General features: G+C 37.5%; 1 protein-coding gene across 6 annotated transcripts in view; it reads left to right on the forward strand.

The window, feature by feature from the left end:
* BCAR3 (BCAR3 adaptor protein, NSP family member) overlaps nt 1–21,698 on the forward strand; it is a 90,963-nt gene that overhangs the window by 53,719 nt on the left and 15,546 nt on the right. For 5 of the 6 annotated variants that reach the window (XM_064663959.1, XM_064663958.1, XM_064663962.1 and 2 more), the window contains one exon: nt 1,407–1,446. In XM_064663959.1, coding sequence (XP_064520029.1) covers nt 1,407–1,446 — 40 coding nt within the window. Of the gene's footprint in view, nt 1–1,406; nt 1,447–15,905; nt 16,110–21,698 lie in introns of those variants that run through there. The other variant, XM_064663963.1, reaches the window with a different exon arrangement.

Raw genomic sequence — 21,698 nt, forward strand, 5'->3', positions numbered from 1 at the left:
ACCCCTGTTTTCTCTGGTATACTTGTACATATTTTACGTTCATACAGTTACCAAATTGCCCCTTCTTTGTATATTGCATAGGAAAAAGTTTAAAATGGTCCAACTTCTATTTCCATTGCATTTTCCAACTTTTTTTTTTTAACTAAGCTGAGAATGAAACTTGATCCTTGATAAATATTGGGATAATGTGAAACAGTAACATATGAGACAGCCTGAACAGCCGAGTACCATCGTTTTATGGCCAGGGCTAAGAGGTGGGAAGGCTCAGTTTTGCCTCTGTATAGGTGTTCTGGATTAACAGCTGTTAGGGAACCAGGCTAAAAACTGATTATAAAATAATAACATAGTTTCAGATCATGTGCAGTTACATTCAAAACAACACAGGGAATTTAGAGACTGTTCTCTGGATTAATTCATTCCAGTGTAACCCAATTTCTTCATTTCTGAAGCTGCTTATTAGGTTTCCAGTGTTACATCATTGTAACAACTTGCACCAAGCAGGGTTCTGGTTCTAAATGTATAGGGTATGTGTTGTCCATGTGGCAAACTTGGTTGCTTTAACAAGTGCCTGATCCCTCTGTAAGTTTGCGTGTTTTTCTTTGTGCCTGTTGTATATTTGTATTTAAGGCCAACATCAAATATGTCATCCCAGGTTTTGTAGCAAACGTCCAGTCATGTACTGCAAACTCTGACCTGCTAGTTCTCAAACAAATATACAAAGTGCTTTGAAATAGAAATAAACATATATTTTGTGTAAATAGTTGTAATTGATCACAAAGCTCTTCATTTAGGCTTCTGTGCCCTTTGCCATCTGCCTGTATAGAAAACCTGTGATGAGAGCTTTTCTTTTTAAATTAGGGCAGTGGCTTTCAAATGATTGTAATGCTGAATTGGTGATAACTTTGAGAACTTTGTATATATAAAAAGTGAATGTGTTACTTTCTATTTTCTGTTAGCAGTGCCCTCTCACTGCTATCAGCGGCATTAGCTTAAATGGGAAAACAAACAAGAAAAGAAATACATTCAGAATTCATTGAGGGAGCACTCTTAAATTTATTTCAGATAATTTAGGTGGCATGTGTTTCAGCCATCTGTTGAAATTGCAAGATTGTTTTTTATTTGCTTAAAATGGTATAATTAACTTTATTCCCCAAATTAATTACTATTAGCTCTACTACCTGTTCTTCTAGAAGAAATGGATGATTTATATATTTGTTAAAAGATAGATAGCATAAGCCATGTACCTCTAACACACATCTTTTAATGAAGATTTTAATGTGACCTAGTAGGTCTGTAGCTCATATGAATGCATCTACAGTATGAAGTTATATTTGGACTCACCTTTTTTTTGTTTGTTTGTTTTTCTGTCCTGTCTTCCTCTCTCTCCTTGCCCCATTTTCTTACAGAGATCAGAATATTCTGGATCCTACTTTGGAATATGTTAAGGTAAGGTACAATTTCTTACTCTCAAAATATTTTATTTGGTGTATATACTTAGCACTGCCAGAGCATTTCCAGTCGTTTGTAGTTAACTAGTGCAGCTGTCTGTCTTTTGCTACAGAGATACTGATTATACATGTCACACTGTTTCCTTAGTGCTTCAATGAAATACTTGTGGGAATTGTGCTTTGGGGGTAGGTTGTATTTTTATATTGGGGCTTCTTTACAGTTATGTGGTGACTACCTAAATTTTTGCTTTTGTTAACAGATTAAAAGAATCTGCATGTGTTGCTTATGGATTTCTGGGGAAGTAAAGGAACATATCTGAAAGTAGCATAAAAATGTCAGGTTCAGGTTTATGGTTTTAGCAATACAATTACTAACATTATGGTTAAAAATTCACTTCCGGTTCAAAAAGGAACTGGAATCCTAGAAAAATTGCGAGTTCTGTTTTCCTTTTGTACAAGATCAGAGTGTGTACTTTGTTAGAGTAAATAAAAAATACTCTGGAGCATTCATAAATTTTGTTCAAAAATCAACCCTGGATTTGCAATATAGAAACTTTGGAAGAAGCCTTAGGGTTGTGATTCTGTACTGGCAATCTCTTGTAATGCTGTAATTTCTGCTGAATTAGCACCTTTCAACATGTTTAAGTGAATATTGTTTTTCAGAACCTTGCAAGAATCTGGCTTATACGTCATGTCTCTCAACAACGAGCTTCTCTAATTATTGAGCTTTGTTCTCTGTCTTTTAGAAGTTTTCTGAGAAGTGTCAGATAAACACAGGTTATCCTTAACATAGGATATTTCTGTAGCTATTCATGCAAGTCTGAATTTCTCAGACACCCGAATTTCTGCTACAGGTTAGAGTTCAGGAGAGGAAGAGACTGAGGAGAGCCACTCTGGGTTTTGCAGCTGGAATTCCCTCTGTGGATGTTCATAGTTGAGGGAAATGGAGATGTGCCCAATCTTAGGGTTCAGATTGATTGAAGAAGAAAGCTAGGAGAATGTGTTGATAGGGGATTGTCACAGGAAAGTGCTGAGAATTAGTTCATCTGAAAGTGTCAGGGTCATCTGCTGTACTTTCTGCTTAGGGTTGGGATGGATGTGGGAAATAGGGTTTCAAAGAAGAGGAGGGGAAGAGCAGAACACAAAGGTCCATGGAAAAGTGACTGCTGGAGGACTCTCAGAACAGCTGCTGGATTTCTGCTCTAAACAGCTCACTGTTGTGAGGTCCCTGGCCTCAATCCCAGCCTAAAGTTGGGATATGGGAAAGTAGCAGAGACAGAGAAGGCCAAAAGCCTTCTCAAGAGTGCTGTAGAAGAGGGGGTGCCAGAGGCAACAATGTGGTGGACATGTTAATTGCTCTATTTAATTTACTATGTATCTTGCACTATGCTGTACAGAGTATGTTGTTACGGTTTTAATAATATGACCAAGTAGAAGGCAGAGGCATCATGTGCCAATTCATCAATATGTGTGTCTTGTCTTGTTGCAGCAAGTTCTATATTATAAATGTGGTTTCTGATCTTTTCAACTTTTCTAGTAGAAACTTGTCTTGGACTCTTGTCAATAGCAGTGGTGCTAAGCTTAGTTATTAAAACTTTGATGTTGAGGAAGAAAGCCGGAGGAAAAGAGACATATGAGGGAGAACATAAGGGTTACTATCCTCTTCCTCCTTTTTCAGTTTTTCTTGTCTATATCTGTATCTTCAGTGAACTGTGAGTTTGGATGATATTATAACAGGAATTCTAGACAAGAAATCTCAAACTACAACTTGGAAAAATATGCAGAAATTGTTTTCTAATAAATATAACTCCCCCAAACACTTTTTTGTCTTTCAAAGTCTGGGTTACTAACAAAACTGATTCCAGAAATGTGTTCTTACACAGAAAATGATCATAATTAAAGGAAGACTCATCAATAATTTGTTATCAGTTAACTCTAACTGTAAAAGATGTGCCTGAATTCATACTAACAGGATCTTGGACTCCCTTTGTTGGCTCAAGTTTCAGCAAGTATGTGTTCATTGTCTTCTATAACTTACCTTATGTTAACTATTATATTAATGTTTATAAATTTTCCAGATCCTTGAATAAATTATAATGGCAGTGTTAAGTCGGGTATAAACTGCAGAACACTAACCTACTCATGCTGAAAAAATAGATTTCTGTAGCATCTCACAATGTTTATACCACCGTTGCCATTTGCACAAGTCTCTTTGATGTATAGTCTGTGCATATGTAGTTTGAACAAGCAGGTAGGCTTTGACAGATGTTTAAGTGGCAAAAAAATGCCTTTAAGTGAAGAAGAGATGGTAAGAGAAGAGGGAGAAACAAGAGCACTTTTGGGAACCATATTTTGCTGATTTAGGATACTGAAGTTCTGAGCGACAGATTTATATTTCTGATGCACAGGAAAATATAGTTAGGATTGTCTCTGAACAGAAAACTGTCAATTTACTGACTGGAAACATAAACTTGAGTGTGAAGCACATATGATGTACCAGTCATACGTAAGAACTAATGCTGAAACTAATTGTACACAGTCATGATACTGATTCTATTCAAACTGTAAAGAGAAGAGAGACTTTGGATTAATTTGCCTTGTTAAAAATTGCATTATCCTGAAAGTAATACATGGCACAAATTAAAGTTGTACTGCTGGTGCAGTACAAAATTACATTTGGCTGCTGGTGAGTCTACCCAGGAGTTACAGTCCTGACAAACAAACTGTACTGTCAGGCCTTAAGGGCACTCGTTTCTAAGTGTCCTGGACAGCCTCACTTAGGACCTCCACCCACACCCACCCAGCAAAGGCTCCACCAGGCTGGAGCCTTCAAACCCTGCCCGAGTTGTTTAGGAGGTGTGCCTACCCCTAGTCCTGTTTCTCAAGTGCTGTGTGGGAAGCCCTGGACGGACCTTAGACCTGGCCTGTTACCTGTCTTGCCTGAGGCTCACTGGAATGTGATAGGACCTGTTGTGTCATCACCCTGCTCACCTTGCTTGCATCTGGGTGCTGTGGGACTGCACCTTGTTGGTGAGCACTTTGGCCACCCTGTGCCCCCAGATCACCATTCCTTAGGGAGCAGCCCCACTCCTGTTGCTCCCTGACACACTAATTGTAGGCGACTGTTTTGAAAGATCAAATGTGATCAAATAGACGCCATTCTCATAACTGATCCACTTTATCAGGCTGCGCAGTCATACCTATTCTCCTTCAAGGCAAGCAGCTAGTTTTAAACTAGCTAGATTTAAAAAGTAATTTTACAAAACAAAGCTGGGCACAGAGCAGGCCCTGAAGCTTCGTAGTTGCAAATTAGCACTGTTTCTGCAGTGATGCAAACATGCTACCGGAGTTTCTGGAGTCCCATAAAAAAGATAATACTTGTTTAGAATGTGCTCCTGCTGGGGAGTGATCAGCATCTCTTCAAAACTGGACTCTGCTGTAAATAGAATGTGGAGAATTCATTCAGGCTTGAGGAAGAGTAACATGGTTCTGGTTTTGATTCAGTGTGCTGGTTCACAGTGAAAAGTATATCATCATGTTTGTTGTGGCAGTAATGACTACAAACAGAGAAACTCATGGTAAACTTTGAAGCTGAGTGTATCAATTTGCTTTTTAACAAACCTTTCCTTGCTGGAATCTGGTGACTCAAAGTAATACAAATAAATCCTTGTATTCAGAAATACTCTGAACAGAGGAAAGGCAAAAAACCCCTGTTTTTTCTGCTGTCTTGTTCTGTTCAAGATACAAGACAGAAAAGCACTAGTTATACTCCACTTTTTTTTTTTTTTGAGAATTCTCTATAGATGAACTATGGTTTCTAATTCTGTAATCTAAATTACAGCTCACAAATGACAGTGTAGTTTACTACACCTTGAATATTGATGTATTGGTTCATTCGATACATAAAGAGAGCTAATCGTGCAAAAGCAAGTTCTAAGCGGGAGGAAAAAAGTACTGATTTGCTGGAGTTGGAGTACTGAAGTGTCCATATGGCTTCAGCCCTTCCTTTGTCTTTACAGTGCTGCTGAAACCATGGTCACAGTTAAATGGCTCTTTCAAAAAAACCTTTTATGGTAGAAGTGAAAACAGGCCAGACTGCTTTGAGTCAGGCTGCTACCCATGTCATGAAAGAGATTTAGGGACACAATAGCACGTTGTACATTCTGTGAGATTTTTACAAGTTTTATGAGCCAAATAATAGATCCATTGGTAGTCTCTGCAGGTTCTTCCCACACCCTGAGTCTGCACATCCACAGAACAGACTCCTGCAGCAGGGGAGAAAGAATCAAGTGCTTGCAGATTTGAGTGTGTCAGAGAACTTTTTGTGAGTCGTTTTGATCAAATTCATATGAACTAAAGATAGCTTTCTGTCCCATTCCTATTCACTATAAATACTTTAGGTTCTTTTTATAGAAGTCTGTGCTGTAATCATTGAAGCTATATCAGGGCAAAAAGAAAAAAAAAAACAACTAGATTTCTCTCTTCCTTTCATGGAAACCTTTCGAGCATTTCCCGTGGAAATAGTGCTTAATAATTACAGAAATACATATCAGTGATGAGTTGATGAGTATTTCTATGGCCTGAGGTTTTAGAGTTGTATTTTAATCCATTAGTGGAAAATTACAAAATTTATGACTGATTGTCTGCTCAGCATGGTCATGAGGGAAGTTTATATTTAGATTTGGACTTGGAAAAACCGTTGCTGCCCTAAGGAAGTTACAGCTGCAGAAAAACATTCTCTTGTGAAGTTCTGCTGAAGGATTGTTGTTTGTCTCAGCCCCATGGTGTTCATTTTTTCCCTATTTTTACAGCTCCTTGATTTTATTAGAAAGCAAACTGTCATAAAAGTTACCGTCATTTATCATGGCTTTGGTTAATGCAAGTGAAAATAAAATTTTGATGACATTCCAGGTTGTTGATCATTATCTGTAGCTTTGCAAGACAGGACAATGTTTTGTGGGTTTAATTCAACTTTAGGGAACTTGGATCAGGTGATGAGGTTTATTGATGCAGTTTGTGTAGTTAATTGCACAAATTCATAATATTGTCGATGCCAATATGTGTGGGTGTTTGACTCTCATTGTTCTTTTGGCTATACCAAGAAGATACCATGGGAAGAGAATTACCAAAAGTAAAGTTTTTATGTGTGTATGTGTATTTGGGAAAGGTTGGGAAAAAATCTGTGTCAGCGTGACAAGTAGCCACAGTTTGGGAAACAATTCTTCCCGATGACAATGAAATTACATTGCAAGCAGCCTTTTTTAGATGTGGAAATACATTAGAGAAATCCCCGCCTCACTGGAAAAGTTGCCAACCGCAGTATATTCCTGTTCATGCCTCGTATCGCTCTCCTGCGGAGACTTGCCTGGTGAGATGCGAGTTGTGACTTGTGAGCAGAAAGTCTGTGGGGTTTCTGTGTTGTCTGACAGTGTCGTGCATAAAGTACCTGAGCTGGGAGGAATGCCTGGCGCTGAGGCACCACGCCATCAGGAGGTTCTTTTTGTATCCTTATGGTAGTTTGGGGATTTTTTTTCCCACACTTTTTGCAACTGCAGCAAGAGCAACAGTATCACAGAAGGTGGAATTATCAGATGGAATGTATTTTGTTGAGGAGAAAAAGAGTATGCCCATGTGACTGACTTGGACTTTACACATCTCTTTGTCATTACAGATTTGTCATCCAACTCAAAGATCATCAACGCTGTCAGTAATGTTTCAGTCAGAGATACTTTTATTTCATGTTTCTAACTTAGCAGGAACTGAAGCTAAAATATCACAACATCATTCCACAGGAGTTGCTTCTTGTATACAAGCTGTGTAATTCAGAAATATAAGATTCTGATAGAGCCGATCTGATGTTAAATACGTGTCATTTTCTGTCTGAAAAAACTTCCGCTTTGATTCTTGATGAGTGGTTGCTGGTTATACGCTGCCCTCTGCTGGAAAAGAAACACTATAACTCGATATTTTTTAAATCAAGTAATGGCTGTTAAAATCACATTTCTCATAATAATTTCATTGTAACTTTCGTAGTTAAAACACTTTTGGAGGTTTGTTGCTTTTTTTCTCAAGAGGCCCATAATGGGGGGGAATTTTTCCTCTCCTCTCTGTCATTAAGTTACAGAAGTAGGTCTTGAGGGAACTTGAGAATTTTTTTTGTCAGTGTGTCACTGAGATTGTTAGAATAGGTGTTCTGATTAGTCCAAAACCTCCAACAAAAGAGATTCCATAGCCTCCCAAGATAATCTATTCTGCCTTCCAAACCAAAGTAGTTCTAATGGTCTTTTCATTGTTACTGAGGAAAAGTTTTTCCTAAAATGTGATATTTTGCACATAGAGGTGGGCTTTTTTGGTTGGTTGGTTTTTGTTTGGGTTGGGGTTTGTTGCCTTTTTTTTTTTTTTTTTTTGGTCCATCTGTCTTCTCTTGGTTACCTTTATTTAATTTTCTAGTGGGATAAGTTTTGGCTGTTGCAAGAAGTTGGACAAATCATCTTGTCATTTACTTTTAATCCTATTCTGGTAACAGTAAAATTTCAGGTAGTAGAATTTTTTCTTCAGCCTTATACTGGGCTTGTTTCTTACAACTTGTGCCCTTTCTCTACCTAGAAAGGACAGTGATATCTTTAAGTATGTATGATAATTATTTCTAAAATATCCTTATTTCATCAGCCAATTATAAAATGCAAAAAGACTTAAGGGGATACATGTGTAATTAAAATTTAGAAGCTCTCAAGTAGTTAATTCCCCTAAAATCAGGGTGAGAATCTTGCCCTGTTTATTTGGACTTAAGGAAAACTTGTTTTATTTGATATAATGCAGTTATCCATAATTAGTGATGGAATCTTACGCCCAAGTTTGAGTATTTTCTAATGTTGAATTTTGTTTGACCAACAGGCTCATCTCTGAAAATACGGTTGAGTCAGCAGTTCTGTAATCTATTGGGTGCAAAGTGATGATAAAATCTAAGCTGATGTTTGCAGTGAACTGTGCAGGAAGTGGGATTCTACAGCTCTGCAAGACAATGTACCCTCAGTGTACTGTCCTAGTTCATGTTTCCCTAGTAGAGAGAATCCAAGTTAGTTTATTACTGTTTGGAGCTTTTTGCTGTTTCCCAGCCCCCAATTCCTGAATGACCTTATTAGCTTTAAGATCTGTAGTGGGGTTTTTGATGGATGGGTTTTTTTCTTTTTCCTTCGTCGGGGTTTTTGTTTGTGGGTTTGTTGGGGGTTTTTTTAGCATATTGGGAGGAGGGATTTTTTTTTTCTTTGTGAGTGATAATCCTTATATGAATTGAGTCCAGTGGAGAGTGGCTTTCTAATTATTCTGACCTTTATTGTAAAGTCTTTTAGCCGTGGCTCTTGCATTCCCTTCTCCTGATGCTGAAATGGAGTTTAGGATATTTATCTTATAGAACATCTTCTGTAGTGCTGAGTATGCTTTGGTAAATATAGAATGCAGATAATTCATAGAGCAGCAAGCATTCTCTCTGTTTAATGGTTAATCTTACATCGTGTCCTGTTGTGGATTTGACCCTGTTAATGTCTGTATTCTGCTTCTTCTATTATTACTCATTAACTCTTAAATGATCTGGAGTCATCAAAAGCCACTGCACGCACTGAGATTGCACCATGTTTTGAGTTGAAAACTATAAAATTATATAATTTGTATTTATTTCCTTGGCACCAGTAGTAATACCAGTGGCAGTAGCTACTTAGTTGACTTTTTCAGTCCCTTTGTTAGATGATCAGTAACTACTATCAAGTCTTGTTTGTAAGATGGCATAAGCTGGAATTCTTACACCTTACAGTTTTCTTCTATATACATGTGTGAGTAGGTCTGTATATATAGAAAATGTGTGAGTGCCACACATAATTTTATTTGTTTTCATGAGGTGTTTAACAATTAATAACATCAAAGATCTGACTACAGTTTACCATCTTTTCTGTTCATCTTTTTGTAACTGTTGCTGAGCTGTGTCTCTTGGAATACTTATTTTTCTATTAATTTTGGGCTTTCAGGATTGTTCCACAGGAACTGTGTTACTGATGATGTTGGATTCTTTCATAGTTTAGAAGATGGACTGGGCCATGAAAATATTTATATTTAACTCGTTCATGCAACACCGTACTAAAGTTGATCTTTCAGTGTCTATAAGCATGGGAACCACAAGGGGGAGTGAGTATATAGTGTGTGGAAAGCAGATGATGATGATGATTATTATTATTATTAAGCATTTTGGGTCCTCTTACTGATAAAACCTAGGGACGTAAATCCCTCAGAGCTGTGTTAATAGATAATAATTAGAGTAAGACTGGAACATTGTGTGTGATCTGTACATCTTGCCTCTTTTTGGAGACACACTGTTTAGATAGACTTCAGCCTATGGAGGGTGCAGCAGAAGGAGCATTGGGACATTTCAGCTGTGATAACATCTGTTGATATGTGCTGTCAAAGGAACAGGTTGGTCTGACGTTTTTGTATGTCAGATACTTCTAGAAAATAAGAACATCTCCACAAATAATGGAGTATAATGTTATGATGGCTGTCTAGAATACCCAGAGATAATTTGCCTCCATGTCCTCAAATCCTTGTGTTAATAAAACATAGAAAGGAACTTTTGAAAAGCTGAGCTCAGACAGAGCCTAAGTGACTTGTAAGCTTTATTTTTGAGTGCTACACATCCGAAATATACATTCTTTGGATAAAAGGAAAGTATTTTAGGGCATTCAAGAGTTTTAGATAAATAACTGATATTTTAAAATTGACCATTTACCCTGGCGAAGTAGCAGAATTTTTTCATATTTGAATTCTATTTGAACTTGGTGTAAATCTCACACAAAAAGCACTTTACTTTAATAGGGCTGGGGAGGCTTTCAAAAACAGAAGTCTGAAGTTAGCAATTGTGTTAATGACTTACTTTCTGTGTGAGAGAGAGCTCTTGTACGCTGACCACCAAAGCTAGTTCGACTAATGACAGCTAAGTCAGCAGGAAAGAAAGTATTAGCCATAAACTGTGAACTAATTCTGAACAAAATAGGAAATTCATGCCTTTTCAAAAACTTTTTATTTTCCCAATCTAAGGAATAAATTGAATTAAATACAGGTGGGAAATAACAAAATTGTTTCCTGTTTGTACGTGGGTTGGCAAACAGTAGATGGAGCTCAAGAATATGTATGCTAGTTTTTGGTAGGATCAGTAAAACCTGCTGGTGGATTCATAATAGTAAGTTGGCTAGTAGGAAAGCCAGACATACTGCCAGTTGACTTTGAGAAGATCTGATCTTTTATAACTAGAGCATACAAATCTCAAAAGTATTTGGATGTCTTAAAGTGCAAATTAGAACCTAATAGGAAGCTCATAAGCAGATTGGGTGTTTATTTCTTGTAGCTGCCAATCTGGGTTTTCATATGAGGCAGATTTTCAAAGAGATTTATTCAAGCAGCAGTGTAAACTAAATAGATGCAAATTCTGTTTTCTCACTATTCCTGTACAACTGCAGTGTATTTCTGAGCCTGCCTCACAGAACCACGATAGAGAGGAGGAAGAAATTACACTGACCTCTCCCATACCACACCTGTGCAATGCAAACAAGTGGAATTACAACTGCAGATCTGTCTGTTGATTTATGTTTAGAAGCTGCACCAACAACAGCTTGCAGGAAGTGAGGTTATACAAGAGAACATGAAAGAGTCAGTTCTGTTAAGAATTGACACAGGAATGGTTCAACATGAGCTGGGTGGTGGGACTTCATGAACCTGTAAATGTTTGAGTTAGGAACAGATAAAAGTAAGCTACACTCTCTGACAGTGTTGTCAACCCCTTTCTTCCACTTATTCTACACTTTAAAAGGTGTTCAGCTGTAAACAGTTGGGCACTACCTGTATTTGGAGGCATCCCCCATGGAGTATTGTTAGAGGTCATGGGCCTTATCTGAAGGACTTAGTACAAAAACTAAATGGTTGTGGGCATTGTGAAGATGTTTGTGTGGACAAATTATTTAAGAGTTGTCCCCTGTTTCCTGACTTTTCCTTCAATTAAAAATAACTAGTTATAGAGAAAACATGTATTAAACGAAGAAAGTTTCAACTGAAGATTTAAGTGCTTTGATTTTCTTTTTTTCTTTCAAATTTTATTCATATTGGACTTTATTACAACCTTACAGGTGCCATTTTGTAGGCATGGAGACTCAAACCCATAGTTAGGCTGTGCATGTTCACTGTGTGACCACGGGACACGTCTGTGTTCCATCTGACGTCACTCGATCAGCAACAGTGAGCCCAGTGCCCTGGATTGGCTGCGTGCTGCATCAAATCAGATGGATGTTGTTGACCCTTGTACAGTACACCATGCCTTCTTTCATTTACAGCTGGCTTCCTGCCTGGACTGTTTACTTTCATTTAGTGGAGTGAAATCTAAAGCATTACATGTATTTCACTGAATACTGTTAGGCTGATTTGAATGCTTAAATGATTTGTTGATGTAGTACAAAGTGGCAAGCCACCAATTCCTTCATCCAATTTAGCCTGAAATTACTTTTCTTTCTCTGATATGAAATCACAAATCATAATAATTCTGTATATGAATTATAAGCACTTCCCTGAGCATGACTAGTGTTTGGTTCAAAATAACTTCTTGTAGCTCTGCAGACCATTTTGATAACTTCAGACTACTTGTGAATTTTCAAGCATTTATATTTATATGGAGTTTGGTTGTTTTACTTTAGCCACTTAAAACTTTAAAGCCAAATAAGGGGTTTTTGGGTTTTTTTTGGTGATGAGATAAAAAGAAACCAACACCTGCAAAAGCAATTATTCCTACGTTTAATCTTGTTTAACCTGTACAACTAAAGCAGCCCAAGAGGATTCCCCTTGAACAGGTTCACACCATCCCATGTAAGGACCTTGAACTCCTGTGCTGTGAGTGGAGCTGGACAGAGTTTAGGTCTGTCAAGGGAACACTGAGTAACTGTAATTTAAACCAGACCATGAAAACACCCTAAATAACTCCAGAGACTTTGTAATAACAGATGGGGTTAGCAGAGACTACTTATTTTTCTTCCTGATAGACTATTAGGAACTCAGCACAGAATATATGTTCAAGTGTCCTTGAACTCATGTGGCCTTGAATTCTATGAACTTAGAAATCTTTTCTTAATAAGTTTATTTATCAAAATGATCAAAAATACTCTTGGCAACCATTCTTAGAAACAGATGAAGCGATTATCAGACATGTTAAGATTCTAGGTAAGAATCTTTGAAAACAAAGAAATAAAGCTGATGGTTGATCTTTTGGTGCTGGAGAGCATTAGAAATACATCATAATAGATGACTTAGCAAAAGGATTGTGTTTGATGTTTTTAAGCTACAAGAAACAGCTGGTTTATTTCTCATGTGCAGAGTCTAAGAACCTGAAGTACCAGCAAAAAATTGAAGGACAGGAGAGTGAAAATGTGGCCAAACCATCCTCTGTTTCTCTGAGTCAGTAATTAAAAATGTAAATCTTACCTATGTATGAAGCATAATTTGGAGCAGCCTGAAGGCTGTCCTCAATCATGCTGGCTGAAAACAGCTCCATGATAGCCATCAGTGCAGGAAATACCATACTATTTCCCAGAGCTTTTTCACATACTCTTTGAGATTCCTTCCACTAATCTTAATTTTCATACTGCTGCATCCCAGTGTCACGTAAAGGTTGCCATCCATTGAACTATGTGGGCAGAATTCACGTTAACCTTTAATAGAAAGAAAAATCTCATTAGTTTAGTTTTTAAAAAATTAAATTCTCTATCTAAAGTATCCTCTTTCCTATAAGTTATACTGTTGATAAAAAGCTACAGCTGTTATATGAAATAGTACAGTATTATTTTTTAAGGTTCATTATTTCTGGCATTCTCACAACATACATAATTTTTGATTCTTTACTTCATTACAGACAGGAAATAAGGAGCTGGCAATTACCATTTGTAATTTATACTCTGCTGTTCATGTTGAGCTGGGAGTGTAACACCTAAACTTTTTTCAAAACTGTTTAGTAGCAAACCTTTCAAATGAAAAATAGGCACATCCACACTGAATACTTATTAGGCCAAATTTGCTTTCCATATTGAGCTGTGCTATTCCCATTGAAGGAGGGAGATTTTGCCTTTTTTTTTTTTAACCCCATAAAGAACTACTTTTGAAACTTTGAATTCTTTTCAGAACAGAAGTGTCCCACCTTATTTTGCATTGCGAAATCAAGTTGTTTCTGCTGCCAAAAATAGATCAGTCGTCCTAATAGCCCTTCTTGTCCCCTGCTGTAGTTTGAGTTGCTTGTCTTGATAGTTTTTGTTCGTGATATTCCAAGTGAAACCTTAGTGTGTTGTGCAGTGATACTAATGCTGTCTTGTCACCATTATAAAGAAAAAATGCCTTGACTGATGCAGTCTTCAATTTCCTTTCCCTTTTTATCATTCCCCCTCTTCTCCCCCCCTCCCTTTTTAAAATTGGATTAGGGTGTTATTATGAGAACTTTTGATAAATTCTTCAAAAATACAGTCCTTGATGAGATGTCCTGCCACAGTATCAAAAAGCTTCAGACCAGAAACAAGAATCACAGTTGAAGCTTTTGTGTTTGGAGATCTATAGGGTATCTTTTATTCTTCTCTTCTCTGACTACCTACTAAAGCAGTCCTGTGGATTTCCTCAAAGTGGAAAAAGAACTCAAAGTAAATTAAAATATGCTGCAGCACAGAGCAAAGAGAAGAGGAGGGTAGTTTCACAGTCATATTGTCTACTCATTCATTGTTTGAGTTTGTCATAAACTACTTGGATAGGCATTTCCTCTCCCCAGCTCTACAGCAGGACTCCATCTACAAAGTCAGTATTTTCAACTCCTTTTCTGGCCAGTCTTTTATCCTTTTTCTTGCCAGGTTTATCGTTTTACAGACCATTTAATATTCTGTTCTTTTATTTCCTTTTCTCAAAAGAACACAGGCATAGCATCTCCTACACATCCCAAGTAGTTTGACCAGCTTTGTGAGCATTCTGGTTTTAGTAATTTGGTGCTAGGTACCTGCAAACCTTAGGTAGTCAGACAGGAAAGAGAACTTTACACATCACGCTTCCTTTTCCTTGTTATTAACCCTGCAGTTTCCTTTTCTTTTTGGATAGGCACTCTATATCCCATTTCCCTTGAAAGACAGTGAACATTTTATGTCCTTTTTCTGCTCAGTGCTGCTGCTTGGTTTATGTGCCAAGTTCCATTGCTGGGTCCAGGCACTGAGGGCACTTTACATTGTTCAGGCAGTGTAGGAAGGAAGTATAATTAGGTGAGAAGTATTGCCTTGCAAGTAATACCTGAGGACATCAATAAGCATTTAATGTATATGCCCTCCTAATTATCTAATATATTTGTTGCTGATGAAAAGACAAGTGACTATTAATTTACCCGTGTTTTGGGATTAATTTATTCCCAGTCTAAAATCTGAAATATCTGTGACTTCTGGATTTTTTCATACCACCCAGGTAATAAGTGATTGATCTCTTCAAAGTTTCTCCTTCCTAAGTGCTACAGGTTTTCTTGTACCCCTCAATGCAGTCCATCTTGTTTCCTTTCACCAAGTCTATTAACTGGGCTTCTATCAAGGTGATGTCTTGTCTCTTACAGCTATAATAGTTACCCAAGCTTTTTGCCTTGGTTCTTGAGAGGGCCTTGAGGTTTGTAGGACAGTCTTTGCTAATGAGCAGTTTGCTGACCAGTCAAGCTATGGACTATGCTGTACAAGGAAATAGAATCAAAGGCATAAATAAAACTGCTGCTTTTTATTTTGTTACAGTGCTTACTTTTACTTTGCCAAATCAGACCTGTTCATGAATTCAGTTCTTTCTTGAGCACTTTGCACAGTCCCAGGGGACTATCACCAAGCTAAAGCTGTCCACTGATAGCTTTCAATGCTAAAGGTACCTTGGCTGCACCACTAATACTGACTATGCTGACAGGGTTGGTTTTCTTGCTATTTTTTCCAAGGACTGTTTGCCAGAAGCTTCCTAATTAAAAATAAACAGATTTATCATTTTACTTGGTTACCGAAGCTCAGAGGATATAATTCTTACAGTCATCAAACAGTGATCATCTGCTTTTCCTCTTCTTTTTTTTCTTTTATGTGTATATTATTGATGGTGCAGGCAGAGATGTTACATGATTGAGCTGGAGCAACTGATTAAGCCTTTACCAGCACAGGGAGACAGCCAGGTATTGTAACTCATCGAGAAGTTTGCCTTGTGCTGTTGGCTTAAATGCATCTCTGAGCCAGAGGATACCAAGATAGAGGAGCTAGGATTTCACTGGTGAGTGAAGCAGATCACATGAGGATTCTGGCACTCTCTCTATGGCATGCTGGAAGCAAGTGTGCCAGCGGTCACTGAATTGATAGTATCAGCTTCAGCTGTGGAAAGTGTCCTGCACTGATATGTGAGTAGGGGGGTGTAGCAGCTCTGGTAGGCAGTGCTGATACTAAAGAGCTTGCTTAAACCTCAGGAAACTGCTAGTAGTGACTGTTTATCTTCAGTCTTGAGGAACCACAAGCACCAGAACCAAAAATGCCGAAGGATTATAATGTTTTTCAAATGCTGATTGCAGCACTTTGCTGCTTTTATCATCGTAAGTCTGTTATCAGAGTCAAGGTAGGTGCTCTTTTTCAGTAACAGTGTGCTAGTCAGTAATGCTTTTGGTTTTTGTTTAGAAATGTTTGGTTTTATATCATGGTTGGGTACAGTGTGTTTCTGAACTTCTAAAGAACACCTTTAGAATTTACCATTGTCTCAGAGAGAATCTTAAACAACTTGCTGTTTTATGAGCCTGAAGCTGACTGTCTTTATGTTTAGGTACTAAGTTAAAAATGCCCTGGTTTTGGATTTGCTGAGGAGAATTTTAGCAAACTTTCAAGTTTTCAGAATTTAACTGATCAGACCTAACTTTTTCCATGGACTTAGTAAAAACACAGGCAGTTGTGCTCAGGAGCCCAGTCTTTTTAAGCACTTCAGAAAATTTTGGATTTTTCATTGTATTTTAGAATTTTTTTAATTGCAGGATACACAAAATCATGTACACATAGGATGGTTTGGGTTGGAAGGAATCTGCAAATGTCATCTAGTCCAATCCTCCTGCCATGGGCAGGGACATCTTTTACTGTATGCAAAAATGCATTATATGTGCTATATGCACAGGAAAAGCCTTTATAAACATTTTCAGCCCCACTTACAGAAGTCTCTAAGTGACTTGGGAATTGTAGTCATGTGAGATATCTGACTACTTGAGGATCTGTGAACTACACTTAAGCATTTAAGTCTTTTTATTAAGATTTATATGTGAATTGTTCTTTGACTACTACTGTGTCAGCTCTGTAAGTCACTGTGTATTTGTGTATAGGTTTTCTGGAGCACTTGCAATGAGGAAGGATGTGAAGGATCTTCTGGCCTGTTAGCTTTCCAACTTCAGTGGAGGCACTTAAAAGCTGGGAACAGATGCCCCCTTCTCTCTCCTTCAGTGATTTAGCCTTTTGACTGTCCATTTCTGAACATGAGGTGTGGGGCTCAGTCTTCTGGGCACGCTGAAAAAGTGACTCTGATCAGATTGACTTCTCAGAAGTTATCATCACAATAGAGTGCTAAAGATGCTCTATTGTGCTGTAATTAATTTTCATTCCTGTTTTAAGCATAAGGCTTAATTCTTCTAAAACCTTTTAAATTACATTGGGTTTTATCATTTGCTGTCAGAACAGTTAGAAAACTTATTATTGACCATGCATGCCCTTTGTTTAACTTGGCACGAATTTCTGATACCTAAAATAACAGTGATGTTGTCATGGCAACTTTCCATTTAGTCTAATCCATATAGTCTCTAGAGAAACAGAAACATTAATAGTGTTTGCTGTATGGAGGGTAAAAAATAAAACCTCTTATGTAGAAACAAATTACAGTTGGGATCTTTAAAAATAAGGTTCTATTTAAAGAGATTTGCAGCATTTAAAATAGATTTGAATGCATGTGTTCCAGTATGCAGATTTAGCATTAGTTGAATCTGATGAACTGCTATATTAAGAAGTTTGGATGGTAGGGAACTGGGGTGCATTTGCTGAAGACAAAGTGGCTGTAGGTCACTGGTGGTCAAATGAAGTAAGGTGTGAACCTTGGGGCCAAATAGTGTGGCTTCTGTGAAATGCCAGAGGGCCTGGGATGATATGAACAATAGGATGGTATGAAGTGAAGCTGTCATATTTTTTAATTTTTTAAAATGTAGCATTTTAAGCAAAATCAGTTTGTGTAATTAGATGAGGTTAATTCCTGGTTTTAGTAGGAATTACAATTCTAATGAAATACCAGATTGTTCCACAAATAAACATGCTGAAGTCCACAACTACCTCTGAGAAATTCAGATTTTTTGCTGCATTGAGATAAATTCATTATGTTGCCCAGCTGAATTGAAAACAGTATGTGGCCAAGCTCAGAGATGCCTTGTTGTGTCCCATCAAAGCACAGGAAACAGTACAGCACTTGAGCAGTCACATTTTGCTGCACTTAATTGTAGCATGTGAAATTAGGATCTCAACAGCAGATGTTTGGTTTATTTTCCTATGCATTAATAGAAAATAAATGATCAGTCTAGAACATCTCAACTCATCGACTCATTCTTCAATTGTGATGTGTCAGTACCTTTTATGGTCCCATTTGGTTTTTATAGCTGTTTGCTGTCAAGGACAGCTTTTACATTTGAGGAAAATAAAGAGAAATTCCAAGGTAAGGAGCTCCTGTTTGTGCTGAAAAAAAAAGAGAGTGAAAATACTAAATTGTGACTTACACCACTTCCAAGCCAAAATACTGTTCTTTAAATTTTCATTTCTTGGAAGAGAATTAAGCTAAGACTAAATCAGTGATATATGTTGACTTAAAAAATGTAGAGATCTAAATTAATAAAGTCAGCTTTGCCACAAGACGAGGTTTTTTTAGTACTAGTCAGTATGGTTGTCTCGATCAGAGGGGGAAAGACCTTGAAGTTCAAGTATTTTCAGTCTTAATTCTCTGCTATGATTCACCCTCAGCTGAAGCTGTGCAAGAGGGGAAAACCACTCCAGTTATCGGGACTGCCAAGTTTTAAAACTTCCAGCACATTGATGTAGCTCATTACTGGGTGATGTACTAATGCTATGAATGTGACGTGAGTAAGCAGCTTTTTATAAGAAGCTACTTATTGCAAGTGCCATTTCTTATCTTGGATGAATTGCAAACAGTTTTTATAGATAGTAGATCTTAATTAATATTTCTTCAGTGTGTGATGATCTAAATCTGTTTTACTGGCATCCTCAAGCTTCATATATCCACTTTCAGCATGTATGTGGAAGCAGTTGGATTTGATAACACGTGAGTTACAAGTCATCACCACCCAGCATTATGGGTCTGCTCTTTTGATGTTAGATTTGTTATTGTTGGAGAGGTGCAGATGTGAAAAGACTGACTTATCAGAATTATGTGGAATTTTGTATAGCTCCCTGAACTCTGTTGAGTTTTGATGAGTCTTGTACTATAGTGTTGTTTTTTTTTCAATTTCCCATGGTAATTTTATATTTTAATCAAACTGTGTGCCCTCTATCATAAATATGTGGATAGCACAGGGACCATTGGTCCTCTGTAAGCGATTTCTGTTTGATGGGAATGGGAACATTCTGCAGTAGGTATTTATGCATTTAACTTCTTGGTAGTAACTTTTATATGGGTATGTCTCAGATTAAAACAAAAAAAAAGAAAAACTCTACACAACTGCTAAAATCCTTTTGATTTGGTAGTCAAAATCCCTAGGGTCACTGAGTGAGTAGATTACGAGTTGACTAACTCTCAGCTCAGGATTTGTCAGGATCCATATTTTAGAAATGAGGCTGTCCTCCTAGCTTTGAATGTGGTTACCTAGAGTTGTAGTGGAAAGTGGATGTTAAATCCACTAGAATTAAGTTTTCCCATTACCTTCACTTAACTTTGGACTGAACTTTGTACTAAAAGACTTTTTTATTTTCCTTATCCTAACAAATATCTTATTTATTAGTTGTCATGTTTTAAGCCCAACTGGCAACTAAGCACCACACAGCCACCCACCCCCTCAACCCCCCATTGGAACAGGGAGGAGAATGAGAAGTAAACTTCTAGGTTGAGGTAAGAACAGTTTAGCAATTGAAATGAAGTAAAATATAATAATAATATTAAATAATCATAATGATAATAGAAATAAAAAATGCCAAGTGATGCAAAATACGGTTGCTCGCCACCCACTGACTGATGCCAGACCTCATCCCTGAACCCTGATGTGCCCCACTGCCAGGTAACTCCCCAGTTTATATCCTGGGCATGATGTTCTATGCTGTGGAATATCCCTTTGACCAGTTCAGGTCACCTGTCCTGACTGTGCTCCCTCCCAGCTTTTTGTGTACTTCCTGACTGGCAGAACATGAGACACAAAAAAAGTCCTTAACTTAGGATAAACATGATGTAGCAGCAATCAGAACATCAGTGTGTTATCACATTGTTCTCATACTGAATCCAAAACCCAGCACCATACCAACTACTGAGAAGAAATTAACTCTATCCCAGCCAAGACCAGGACATTAGTTAATAAAAATTGGCCACTTTTCAGTGGATGTCAGGCAGGTTATGTTGTTTGTAGTGGCAGACTGAGAGCATGCACATGATGAAGTTTATTTGATTTTTAAGAATTGTCACAGTCATGATGAAAATTTTCATAGTAATTTATTATCTTTTCTTTGGTAACCTTAGGTAACAGTCACCTGTTACCTAAACAAGGTTGTGGAAATTTTGTGACTTTAAAATTGCCATTGTCCTGTATTTATTCATCTGTCTGAGTAGTCTGAGATTTCTGCCCATATTCTGGGCATGGTGAAAGTTTGTATTTGGTCTGTCTCAACCAACCAGTTAAGCCACACAAAAATAAAATCCTGCACAAGTTGACATTCATCTATGCAATGAGACTTTTATCACCCATTTTGTACTTCCTATTACTTAATATAGCACTTGCTATAGTCCTGTGTGAACTTCGTACACTCTAGAAGGTTAAACTGCCCCTGGAAAGAGCATTGCACCAGTTGTAGTTCAAAATGTCCAAGTTCATCAGAAAATGGATTCGTGTGTTTAGAAACTCCCTTTTTCCAATTAGTTCTTTCTCAAAAAAATTATTCAGAAATTACTCTGTCCATGTGTTTTTGTCATTTTGTAAGGAGAAAGACAAGAATGTTTTCCAGCAATGATGGAGAGTTTGGTTCCATGCTTAGTGCCAGTCTGTTTGGTTTGGTGACCAATTAGGAGAGTTTTATAAGTGAAATGAAATACCTTGTACTCATTAAAATAAAACTAAAACATATTCTAAATTGATGTAACTGTATATTTTAAAATGCTTATATTCACAGTGCCAGATAGGCAGTCTGATTAGGGTCACAAGAGCACTGGATTAAAGACTGAAGGGATCTCTGCAGCCAGTGAAGTATATCTTGATCCAGTATTGGAACTTTGACAATAAAATGTTCATTTTCAGTATGAACAAGTTGATTGCTCTCTAGTGGCTTGGCAGTAGAGGAATTTCATTAATTTTTCACTTTTCCAGATGTTTTTAGTGTCCTGTGTCTGCGTGTCCTCTCCCTTCTTTCTTATTTCACATCTTTGTCTTCCCTCTTGGTATTTCCTGTCTCTGCCCCAGCATCCCCTTCATGTTTTCTGTTGACCGATTTTCCTGTTCAGTACATTTATTAAAAGTTTAGGAAAAGTACTAAAAGTTTAGGAAAGGTACTGGCTGGACTTTTTTTTCCTTAGTTGGATCACACTTCAGTTTTCACAAAGCTGTTCTCATTTATCCCTAATAATCATCTCCTTTCTTTTTCTTTTTTTCTTGAAACCTTCAAGGCACCAGGAAATCAGGTGGTTCCAAGGCTGCCTGTTGGGCTCGTTTAAATATCAGCTGGCAGAGCTGTGCAAAGCACCAGGAAGTAATTGAGATTGGATGGAAATGTGACCACCTTTAGTCTTGTACCTGTAACAGTCCTTGGCTGTGCTTTGCCTAAATAATACTTTGCCAGAAGGATACAAAGAGAGATTATATGAATTTTGGCTTTGTCAGAGCTGAGTGAGGTGATCTAGCATGACAGATTTTGGAGCACTTCCAAACAGTATCTGAAAGTAAAAGCCTTTCCCTTATAATTCAAGCTGTTTAAGAAGAAATAA

This window comes from Pseudopipra pipra, chromosome 9 (assembly GCF_036250125.1).
Source record: "Pseudopipra pipra isolate bDixPip1 chromosome 9, bDixPip1.hap1, whole genome shotgun sequence".
Lineage (NCBI taxonomy): Eukaryota > Metazoa > Chordata > Aves > Passeriformes > Pipridae > Pseudopipra > Pseudopipra pipra.